Source organism: Aulostomus chinensis, chromosome 10, assembly GCF_037954235.1.
Source record: "Aulostomus chinensis isolate RoL2024-O1b breed Wild chromosome 10, RoL_Achi_v1.0, whole genome shotgun sequence".
Taxonomy (NCBI): domain Eukaryota; kingdom Metazoa; phylum Chordata; class Actinopteri; order Syngnathiformes; family Aulostomidae; genus Aulostomus; species Aulostomus chinensis.
In genome coordinates, this window is record NC_141329.1 from 14,292,378 (window position 1) to 14,304,736 (window position 12,359).

The 12,359-nt window shown below is 42.4% G+C and overlaps 1 protein-coding gene across 3 annotated transcripts in view; it reads left to right on the top strand.

The window, feature by feature from the left end:
- nf1a (neurofibromin 1a) overlaps nucleotides 1-1,135 on the top strand; it is a 100,972-nt gene extending 99,837 nt beyond the window's left edge. For all 3 annotated transcript variants that reach the window (XM_086216121.1, XM_086216123.1, XM_086216122.1), the window contains one exon: nucleotides 587-1,135. In XM_086216121.1, the coding sequence (XP_086072247.1) occupies nucleotides 587-729 (143 nt within the window). In that variant the 3' untranslated portion in view covers nucleotides 730-1,135. The remainder of the gene's footprint in view (nucleotides 1-586) is intronic.
- The last annotated feature ends 11,224 nt before the right edge of the window (nucleotides 1,136-12,359 follow it).

A 12,359-nucleotide genomic window follows, 5' to 3' on the forward strand; every position in this document is an offset into this window, starting at 1 on the left:
AAAAAACCTGACTGACAGTTTCAGTTTTCTTAAAGACATTTCACCTTTTTACCTACAATACAGTCCTGAGCACCCAATTCACATTTGGATCCCCCTGTGGCCCTAATGACCCACATAGATACTGGTTGACTCTGTTAGAGGGTCACACCCACACAGAGTCCTAAAATCCTGCTATTCCCCACCAGTGCCTGAGACCTGACGAAGCCTTCTGGATGAGAGGTTGAATGTCTTCAAGCTAACTGAAACCGTCCAGTCACCTAAAACATACCACTCAAGAGTGTCTCAACCCCATTGCCTGACTTCCTCAACGTTTTCTGCTTGTTTCCCTCTATAACTGCTGTCTTCAATGCAGAAAATGAGTGTGAAATGTACTTCTAGAACTTGAGCCAATCAGAAAGTGGGTGGTCACTGTTTTTGATTTTCAGACTCAGCTTTACATGTAACACGTTAGTAACTTCTGAGAGGATGTTATGAAGCGTGAAAACAGAGAGGAAGTGTTAGCCATTTGTTTTGTCCGTTACGCATTCGAAGTCTGAGAGAAATGGAGTTAATAAAAAGAGTGTCTCTTTTCACTCTCATCCTCCAGGTGTTGATAAAGAGAATGTCCAGTTGTCCCCCAGCTCTGCTCTATCCAGTGGAGGTCGGACTCGCCACGGCTCAGCCAGTCAGGTCCAGAAGCAGCGCAGTGCTGGCAGCTTCAAGAGACCCAGTATCAAGAAGATTGTCTGATGGGCTAGAAATCCCCCACATGCAGCCTCCGCTTCCACCTGCCCAACACCATTTGCTGGTCAGGGCTCATGCTGCACTTGACTTAACTCCCACATTTGCTGTCCACCTCCTCCAACATTGCTGCTTTGGCAGGAGAGTATCTATGTTTTGCGTTAAGGGGGCATATTAACAAGAGCAGACTTGAATCTGAGGTAATTTAAAATCACTTGACACAGTTTGAAGCTTCTGTAATGATAAGGTCACTCACACAAACCCAATACAACGTTGAGTTTGGACATTGTTCAACTGTGATGTTTACACAGGGAATGGTTGGACCCTGTCGCTTCATGCCCCTTCAGTGAGAGTGGTTCCTTGACCTCCCTCATGACTATGGACCAGCTGATGTGGTGGAAGACAGGACTGTCTATCTGAATTTCCATCCAGTCCTGTACATATTTTACATACACAGATTATGTATAACTAGTCCTTAGTGCTAATTTCGATGTTGACGTTTTCTCCATGGTGTGCCTTTGTCAGGGTTTTTCAGTGCGTAAAATTTTTAAAGTAAAGTCAAATCTTGCTGGGGATAAAGAACAGGTACTAATTATGGAGGCGTGCCATCCATATCGCCACGAGTTCATATGAGCTGCATCACGGCTGGCCTCCACTGCTCATCAGATATACAATCACACATATACCCTGTTGCCTGAAAGTATTTATCCTGTATAGCTAGATAGTACTACACAAATACTCCTCTTTTCACACTTTCCAACACTCTTGGGGAATGAACATGCAGACTGCTGAACACTGGGGGAAAGTGCAGCCATGTAAATAGCTCCAGGCTATTTCTTTTCCTTTCTTTTTGGTGTTTAGGTTTTATTTCAAGTTTTGTTCCTTTAAGTATGACTATATTTTCAGCAGCACCGATTTTTAATTTGTTTATGCAGTGACAAGGAAATGATGCAATAGGCAATAATCCTCAAGCTCCTTGGTCAACCATGGGTTTTATTTGTACAGTGAGGCACATCACCACATCAACTCCCCGCATTATGATGATGACACTTAAGTTGCCAAGCGACACACACACAGACACACATGGACACACACAGACAAATCCTCAACAGTCAAGTCAGCCATAACTAGTGAGGGTTCATCTTGCGGGCCTTTTTCAAAGAAAATCCACCACAAGTGTAATTTGGGAGTTATATGTTTTAGTTAGCGAGAACAAACTCCCACTTTGATTAATTGTGTATTATTTCACAAAGTGTCAGTATTCCACGTTTTCTGCATTCAAAACGCCCATGAAAAAATCGTACTACTGCGCTCCTCTCTGTAGAAAAATGAGTTTAAATCTAGTTTAATTATTTTGCCAAATTGTAGACATGCAGGACCAAAACGCTGTCTCGAAACAGTGTCAGTTGGATTTGTGGGATGTCTCAATGTAACAAGGTGAAGACGTGTTGGGTGATTAACGATACAGAGTCCTACGTGTGAAATGTTATTGGTCAGGGCAGGTCCGGGACTAGCTATGGGAACATTGGCCAGTCTCTTCTTCAAGGTGTCTGCTTGTGTCAAACTTGCCAGTTTTTTTTTTGACATACAGTCTTAAAATATGAAGGCAAAAGTTTGAGTGTCTTAAAAAGTGCTATATAAGTTGCAAATATGATTATTAAAATTTTTGAATAGCCCTTACAGATACACATTGTAGGCCTGAACAAGCTAGTACTTCAGGTGGCTGCATATTTTCAGAAGGTTGGGACATCCTAACTTCCTTAGCATGTGTTGAGGATGAAACTCTCATGTTAGCGGTCTGTCAACGTCCCATCACCCTTCTGTGGTCACAATATTGGGATGATGACTGAGAGGAGGAGATTGCTTGTGTGGGCCACTGCCCCTCCACCAGAGTAGTTCCTCTTAAGGTGTTTCTTTAAGGGACATTATCTTCTAAAATTGTTGGTTTTGAATGGCCTCAGAGGTAAGCTATTACTTTGACATCAATACGCCTGTGCCATTAGCAGTTTTAGTCATAAAGAGCTCAGAGAACTATGGCACAGATTCATGGCAACACCAAGGATACCATCCTGGACGCATCTTGAAAAAAGATGGTGACGTTTAATCGGTTTTGAAAAGCTCCTGATTGCTGTTTTAGTGAGGCAGCATTTAATACATTTCAAACACGCAGTGACAAACTCTCATCTCTTGCCGAAAAAAGTGGTATTAAGTGACATGACAGATGGGCGCTAGCTTGTTCAGGTTCTTAAAAATGTCCCTTATGATGTGTGTCGATGCCATGAATTTGTAAAGAGGTTTTACAACAGTTTCCAAATATAAAGATTAGACAAAGAGCTGAAAGAAAGTCCAAAACAAACAATTGAAGTCTCTCAATATTTGGCTTATTTCCAAACAATTGCCACATATAAAACCTGCCGATTTTTCTGAAGAAAATATTTTAGAATGTTTTTCTTATGGAGTTGATAAATGGTGTACAAGAAGTTGGACCACACTGAGTGGCATCAGCTGTCTTTGCCGTGTAAATAGGTTAAACCATAGTTGAGAGTGGAGCATGTGAAGCCATACAGATTGTTTGGGCCATATATGGCTTGCTATGAAAGCATTACGCTTCCTGGCTTTTTAAAAGTAGTGAAATAACAATGGTGATGTCCGATCAGAAAGGAGGTCAGGAGTCGCAGGTATGTGTTGAGGTCCTTGTCAGTTTCTCACTTTACCATTGAACTTCTTGAAGGTCCCCCCCATCCCTTTCAAAGCCCACAATCAGCGAGTACGCCTTTAGAACACACACATACAGATAAAACCAGGAAAACTGAAAGAAACCAGAACCAGTTTGCTACCTTTTCATGGTTTAAGTGGCACTTGTGTGTGAATGGAGATATTAAGGATGATGTATCCATAACCTCTTTAAACAAGTGGTTGACTTGCACTAATTTAAAAACAGTCATGGTTTTGTAAAGATGAAAACCTCAAAATGTGGCATGTTTTATTTGATGTTATGCAAAATTAATGTCTGTAGAGTATTAGTCTGAGTTTTGTTTTTATTGCAGTATGTGACAACTGTAAATACTTTGTGTACAATTTGAGATGGTATATTTACTACACTGTACATATATGTGATATTGTATCATTTTGTTTTTGTAAAGCAGTTAGTTTCTGTATAATAATATACAAATTGAACTATTCCAGTGTTAGTAATAAAATGTTTTGCTCTCCACTTCTGTTTTGAGCAACTTTCATTCACACATGCAGTTCCAACTTGAAGAAGGAGGTGGAAACATTTAAACTGTAAAGGTAACATCAGCAGCCAAGATGGCAAAATGTCAATTTTCTTCCACACCGAGCCATGAAGACCGACCTCTGTAATGAACTCAATACTTCAACTGAACATGGAATGGCAGATTGGCAGAACTGATCCAGATAAGCTGTTTTTCAGGCAGACATAATGATAGCATTTCTAAGATTTTTACTCATACTTTTAAAATGAACTCAAATGTTTTTTCACTACTACATCACTTCTTTGTGGCTCTGGAAAGCAGCAGAAGACAGTTTAATTAATTTATTAGTTAAGACAAATGGCCAACAGCAAAAATGTCCATTTACAAACTCAAACACATCAATCGATACAGTCCAAGTCATCTTTATCCAGCTATATGCTCAATAATCTATAAATGCCTTTTTATCCATCCATCCATTTTCTACCGCTTATTTTTTTAAGGGTTGCGTGGGGGCAGGAGCCTATCCCAGTTGCCTGGGATGCGAGAGGCAGGGTTCACCCTGAACAGGTCGCCAGTCATCTGCAGGGCCAAAACATAGAGACAGACAACCATTCACACTCTCCGCCACACCTACAGCCAATTTAGAATTGTTGTCCAACTAACCTAGTCCTCCCCTTACCCAGAGTACCCAGAGAGAACCCATGCAGGCACAGGGAGAACATGTAAACTCCACACAGAAAGACTCTTTATGATTCGATGTAACTGAAAGTGCTAGCTGGTCCTTTTTCAGCGTAAACAGTGCAATGCTGATCTGTCCAGCCATCCATTTTCTTCTGCTTATCCTGATTAAGGGTCACAGGGGGCTGGAGTCTATCCCAGTATAAAGAGATAGACAGACAATCATTCACACTACAGTCAATTTAGAGTATCAATCAGCCTCGTCCCCATTTTGCATGTCTTTGGACTGTTGGAGGAAACTAGAATACCTGAAGAGAACCCACACAGGAACAGGGAGAACATGGAGACTCCACACAGAAAGATCCTGTGATGGAGCCGGGACTCAAACCCATTACCTCCTTGCTGTGAGGCCACAGTGTTGACCACTGCACCACTGTGCACTGTCCCTGGTATAGTTTTTGTGAAAATCCACCCATGACACTCTTATTGACCTTGCTAATCAAGAGCAACCCTTCATCCAATCGATGAAAAATGCTGTGTGTTTTGCTGGAAGCCCAAGAAAGAGCAGTGCTGATTGTTAAGTGTTGGGTCTGGGATAACTGAGATGATGTGATGTCTGTCTGCAGTGCAATAACGATCTGATAGCTCGGTGATGGGGACAGCATAAAACCAGGCTGACACAGAAGGTGTCAGGGAGAATCTATGACATCAGACAGCCCATGATCCTGCCCCTTTATTACTTAGGGCCTGAGCCAGAAGGTACTTCAGGCGAAGACCCCATGATGTTTGCTCGGCAGAGCAACACATTAGCAGCACTAAAAACACTACAAACACACACTAAACAGTGTCCCAGCCCCCCCCTAAACCCATGAAGCAACTGGGCCAGACGGCCCGGAGCCGAATTTCACATACACACCCATTCAAAACCTGGTACTAGACTGTTCTTGCTGTCAATGAGCGCGCGCAATATGAGCATTATGAGCATAATGTAATTTCACCCCCTGAACATGCATGAAATTCGCTGAAATTCAGCACAATTGTCCGGTCTGGCTAAACATTCACTAATCACAAATCAAAACACCACAAGCCTGAGTCTGATCAGAGAGTGAGAGCAGAGTTGAGAGCTGGCCCTTTCGCCTGAAGTACCTTCAGGCTCAGGACCTATTAAATGATTGGGAGAGTGTGGGGGTCATGTTTGGATTTGTGGAAGAGAATTTCCTGAAGTATCAAATGAACAAGGCTTGGAGAGCCAGAGTTTCAAAGTGACAGCCAAGCGGGGTGTTTTAATCAAATTAAAGGAAGCTCTCAAGAACAATTCATAGAACAACCACACACATTACCAATGTGAGACACTTATATTCTTTTATGAGTCGGCGTGTGTGTGAGAGGCGGGATGCACCCTGGACTAGTCGCTACTCCATCGCAGGGCCAAAATATACAGACAGACAACCATTCATACTCACATTCATACCTACGGTCAATTTAGAGTATCAATCAGTCTAGTCCCCATTTGCAAGTCTCTGGACTGTGGGAGGAAGTCCAAGTACCAGAGAGAACCCACTCAAGTACAGGGAGAACATGCAAACTCCACAAAGAAAGATCCTGTGCCTGAGCCAGGACTCAAACCCGTTACCTTCTTGCTGTGAGGCCACAGTGTTGACCACTGCACCACCGTGTTGCCCCCTTACATGCAAACATGGAAATCGCATTTTTGCTTTATTCATGTTCATATTTTAATTGCAGGTTAATTAAACACTAAAGGCAAGGCAAGGCAAATTTATTTGTATAGCACCATTCATACACAAGGCAATTCATAGTGCTTTACAGAGGGAAAGAGAGAATTGAAAGTTAAAAACAGTTTAAAATCGAATAAGTGAAATAAAATATTCAAAAGGCGTTTAAAATCAATAAAACAGTTTAAAATCTATTTGACAGCAGACAAATCAATATGAAATCAATCCATTAATAATAAATCACCCAGATCAATCCCAAATCAATACACTATAAGAAGGCTGCAGCAAACAGCAGTGTTTTCAGCCCTGATTTAAATGAGCTGACAGTTTGTGCCCCCCTCAGAGGTTCAGGGAGTTTGTTCCACAGGTGTGGACCACAGAAGCTGAAAGCAGCTTCACCCTGCTTGGTTCTGACCCTGGGGACGCTGAGTAGACCTGTTCCTGATGACCTGAGGGGTCTGGATGCTTCCTACCCAGTCGGCAGCTCTGACATGTATTTAGGCCCAAGCCCATTCAGTGACTTATAGACCAGTAACAGGATTTTGAACTCAATCCTTTGACACACAGGGAGCCAGTGCAGTGATTTAAGGACAGGTGTAATGTGGTCCATTTTCTTACTGTTGGTCAGGACTCTGGCAGCAGCATTTTGGATGAGCTGCAGGTGCTTGATTGATTTTTTACTGAGACCTGTAAAGACACCATTACAATAATGTAGTCTACTAAGAATAAATGCATGGACTAGTTTTTCCATGTCCTGTTAAGAGAGAAATCCTTTAATTTGTGCAATGTTTTTGAGATGATAATAGGCTGATTTAGTGATAGTTTTATGTGGCTCTTAAAATTCAGGTCTGAGTCCATGACAACACCAAGGTTTCTAGCTTGGTCGGTGGTTTGTAGTGTCATTGAGTTGAGTTGGCTGCTGACCTCAAGCCTTGCGTTTTTGGGACCAAACACAATGACTTCAGTCTTTTCTGCATTGAGCTGGAGAAAATTCTGGCCCATCCACTGATTGACCTGTAGGATACAGTCACTCAGTGAATGCAGTGGACTGTAATAGCATGGTGAAGAGAAAAATATCTCTCAAATAGTGTGAAATGGAAAAGTTCATAGTGAAAATAATGCATACAAAGAAGAATGGAAAGAAAACTACAATGTTACAGTCATCCTACCTGGCCACTCCCTGTCAGAGAGGACAAACAAGACACAAAAGGGGAGGGGAAAATAGTGGGAACAACAAGGAAATGCAGAGGCAACACTGGTCTATGATATATATAATCCCCCTTTTATGATTTCTATCGGCTGCACGGTGGTGCAGTGGTTCGCACTGTGGCCTCACAGCAAGAAGGTTCTGGGTTTGAGTCCCGGCTCGGGCGCGGGATCTTTCTGTGTGGAGTCTCCATGTTCTCCCCGTGTCTGTGTGGGTTCTCTCTGGTACTCCAGCTTCCTCCCACAGTCCAAAGACATCAAGAGGGGACGAGGCTGATTGATACTCTAAATTGACCGTAGGTATGAATGTGAGTGTGAATGGTTGTCTGTCTCTATGTGTTGGTCCTGTGATGGACTGGTGACCTGTCCAGGGTGAACCCTGCCTCTCGCCTGTAGATGCTGGGATAGGCTCCAGCCCCCACAACCCTTACTAGTAAAGAATAAGATGACGATGGATGGATGATTTCTATCATGAATGAAGAAATTGTATTGTGAATGTGTTTTGTGTGCAGGCTATATAACTATGCAAGCAACACAGCGTGATTATGATAATGCATGACAACACATATGAAGCATGGATTACATAGGCACAAACCTATCTCACACATCTGTCCATCTCCTATGATGGAGGCGAAAAACCAATACAGGAAAATCTACCCCCCCCCCCCCCCCCGGCAGGGTGCCTGTGGAGATGGTAAAGAGGGATAGTTTCACTCCAAATATTTTAATAAAATAATAGCCCATGTGATGCCCCAGGTCCCTTTTCTGTATCATCTGTGTGTTGGCTGGTGGGCGTGTCCTTGTGTCTCTCCTGCAAGTGCAGCGATTTCCTCAGCACACCTGAGCCCTGTGTGGCTGAGTTGATTTAAGCCCCTGCAGTCAATCAGTTTCTCTCTCTCTTGTCCTCCAGGCACACCATGTGGGTTCTGTTGGTTTGTTTGGTCATGTTGGTTTGATTTCCCTTCTGTTTTGTTCACACAGACAACACCAGCACACATGCACTCTACACACGCATCCACACACACACACACTACTGATTCTACTGATTTTCCACATCTCATTTTGTAAATAGTTCCTTTGTTTTGTTTTGTTTTGTTTTTTTTATTGATTTGCAGTTGCAGTGGACAGTACATCCAGAAAAAGTCACATTCTCATTTTTTTCCATTTTCTATATAACCCAACACCCATCCCACCCACCCTGGAGACCTATACATCCCACCCCCCCAAAAAAAAAGAAAAAAAAAGAATACAACAACAGTTATAATAATAATAAGAAAAATTTGTATAAGAAATGCAGATAGTTACCTTCAGATAAGTGGGGGGGGGGGGGGTTTACATAAGTTGTTTGTTGTTCGTTGTTTGCTGCCTGCATCTCTGCATGTCAGGTTAGCCAGTTAGCCAAAAGGCCAATATATGTGTAAGGAGTCATCTCTAAGAAGAGTAGGAGGGTCAGTGGATCATCAAGGTGTGAATGTTAAGTCAGGGGGACATTTCAGTGGCAGGCAGTTTGTTGACAAAATCAAGTAGTGGTTCCCAGTGTGAATAAAACCTTTTGGGACGGCCTCTAAAACTGAATTTGATTTTCTCCAATTTCAGAAAAAAAATAAAAATGTAACCAGAATTTAAAGGAAGGTGGCTGGGTGGATTTCCATAAGGAAAGAATATTTCTGCATGCAATCAAAGATGCAAAGGCTATAACATTATCCTGCAAAGATGAGGTTCCAAGTTCATCAGCAGACACTCAAGAAATGGCTATCTGTGGCGAAGGAATAACATATTACAAGGATGTCAGAAATAGTTTTAAAGAATGATTTCCAATAATAAGGTAATTTGGAGCATGACCAGAACATGTGCGTCAGTTTGCAGGGCGTCTGAGAACATTTATCATAGGCTTCAGTAGTCTTGTCTGGGTAAAATTTGAAGAGTTTGTCTCTGCTACAGTACAGCCTAAAGAGTACTTTAAATTGGATAACTGAGAGTCTCGCACAACTACTACTAAGGAGTTCACCGTTTCCAATGCTTTTTTCCATAGAGCATCAGAGATGCTTATCTGGAGTTCAGTTTCCCAGTCAGCCCTGCTCTTATTTACAGATGTATCATTTGTTGGTGAAAAAATATTATAGACGAATGAAACATGGCCCTTAGACAAAGATTTAGCCTGAAGTACTAAGTCAATACCACTGCGGAGTGGGGCTTGGAGGGAACTGAGGAGAGTGAGTTCATCCAAAGTCGCAAAGTTGGAAGAAGAGAAAAAAGTCTGTACTACCTAGTCCAAAGGTTGAGCATAGTTGGTTGAAACTGGCCAACAGTCCATCTATGTATAAGTCTCCCAGGCATCTCAGGCCTTTATTTTCCAGAGCTGCAAAGCGTGAGTCAAACTTGACCGGTACAAATAAGTGATTATTGTAAAGGGGTGTAGTTTGGGGGAGGGAGAGCCATCCAAACCGCCTCCTGATTTTAGTCCAAATTTTTAATGTATTAGTTACAATGGAGTTGGATGGGAAATTTGCGAGAGTGATGTGGACGGTGCTACATATAAGTGCCTGGAGGGACATGGAACAAGAGTTTGCCTCTAATTGGCACCAACTATGTTGAGGTGTGGTGAACCAGAGCAAAATTTTTTGTGTGTTAGCTGCCCAATAGTACCCCAGGAGGTTGGGCAATCCTAGGCCACCCAGCAATCTGCTCCTCTGGAGTAAGAATTTGTTTACTCTGACCTGTTTACCTGCCCAAATAAAAGTGGATATGATGCTATTGATAAGATTAAAATATGGTGGAGGGAGGTAGATTGGTAAGCACTGGAAGAGATAAAGGTACCTTGGTAAGATGTTCATTTTTACAGTTTGCACTCTCTAAAGACAGTAGTAAATGGTTCCATTTCTGAAGAGCTTGTTTGACTGCTGCTGTCAGTGCTGTGAAGTTTCATTCTTTCAGTGTGCGAATGGGTCATGTGCCCCTTATGCCAATGTATTTCATGCCTATTGGAGTGGTCTTGAATGGAATGAGGTGAGTTGGGATTTCTGTAGCCAACTGACTTATCGTGCGACACTTACTTTTGGAGATGTTCAATTTATACCCAGAGAACATGCTGAACGAGTCCAGAATTGAGAGAATCAGAAGAAGGCTTGACAGGGGCTCGCTTACATACAGGAGTAGGTCATCCGCTATGGACAACGGCTCAATGGCAAGCGCAAACAACAGTGGAGAAAGGGGGCACCCTTGGCATGTGCCACAGAAAGGGGGAAAGGAGCAGAGCACTGTGTGTTCGTACAGACAGACACCTGGAGAGAGGAGTACAATAATTTAATCCAGGAAATACAACGAGAGCTGAACCCAAACCGCCACAAGGAAGAAAAGAGGTAGGGCCATTCCACCCTATTGAAGGCCTTCTCGCGTCAAGAGATATAACCACCTCCGGGTATATAGATGAGGATGGTATAATGTATGACATCAAGAAGCCTTCTGACATTGGAAAAGGAGTTTCTCCCACCAGTGAAACCTGTTTGATCCTTTGAGATGATGTAGGAATTGACTTAATAGAGAGGTCAGAGGTAATAGAGGTAGGAGCCTCAGGAAGTATTTTAGGAGTTCCTGTGGCCACCCAGACCTCAAGGCACAAAAGGGCAATAGACCAGGATGAAGAGGGGAGTTGAGAAGCAAATATTTAACAGGTGTTATTTCCTATACCCTATAGTCATTGCTTTGATGTGGAAATCATCTGCTCCTTTGTTGTTAATGGTATAAAAGGTTGGGTCATCGTACAGATCAGCAGAGAACACTCAGCAGTCTTCTCTCCATGCTGCATGCATTTAAGAGACTTGATTCATCACAACGAGTCTGTAATTCTTCAGAGAATTAGCAACTCTCAACGATCTACAAGGAGAATTTCCCTTACAATTATTAAAGGCATAATGGGCCCCAAGTGACAAGCTAAAATTTTTGCAAGTATTTTTTGACAGGTAGAAGAGAAATCGGCCTGTACGATGCACAGTTTAAAGGGTCCTTGTCTTTTTTGTGGATGAGGGAAGTAGAGGCTTGCATTAAAGTGGCTGTAAAGAGCCATGGCTGTATGAATAGTTAAACATCTCCAGAAGTAGAGGGGCCAACTGACTAGAAAATCACTTAAAAAACTCAAAGGGGTACCCGTCCGGGCCCAGGGATTTGCCACTATTCATTGAGCTTATTGGTGCTTTTATCTCAGGAAGTGTTGAAGGAGCGTCTAGTGTCTGATTGTCGTCAAGGGAAACTCTTGGTAAGTCTAATTCTTAAAGGAAGGCGTCCATTTGGGTTTCATCACCCAGGGATTAAGATTCATACAACTGACGATAAAACGAATGAAATGAGGTATTAATTTTAATTGGATCAGTCACTACAGTGCCTAATTTGTCCTGATCTGGACAATTTGGTTGGATGTTTGTCTGGCTTTTAACGGGTGTGTGAGAAGGCGCCCAGCCTTGTCACCGTGTTTATATAGTGTACCATGGGAGTGCCAAAGTAGTCTTTCACCTTCTGTTGAAAGGAGTAAGTCAGGTTCCGTCTTAAGTCAAAGTCTCTCTTTATAAGTCTGAAGTATTTGTATTATTAGTGGTATTATTATATTTGTAGTATTATTAGATAACAACGTGGCTTACATAGACAATTGGAGCTCCTTCTGGGGAAAGCCTGGTCTGATTTGGAGAGATGGCGTCCATCCTACTTTGGATGGTGCATCTCTCTTATCTAGGAACATAGGCCAATTTATTAGCCATACTAATCCCTGACAAGCAACCAGAGTTCAGACCAGCAGGCAGAGCTGCAGTTTAACACG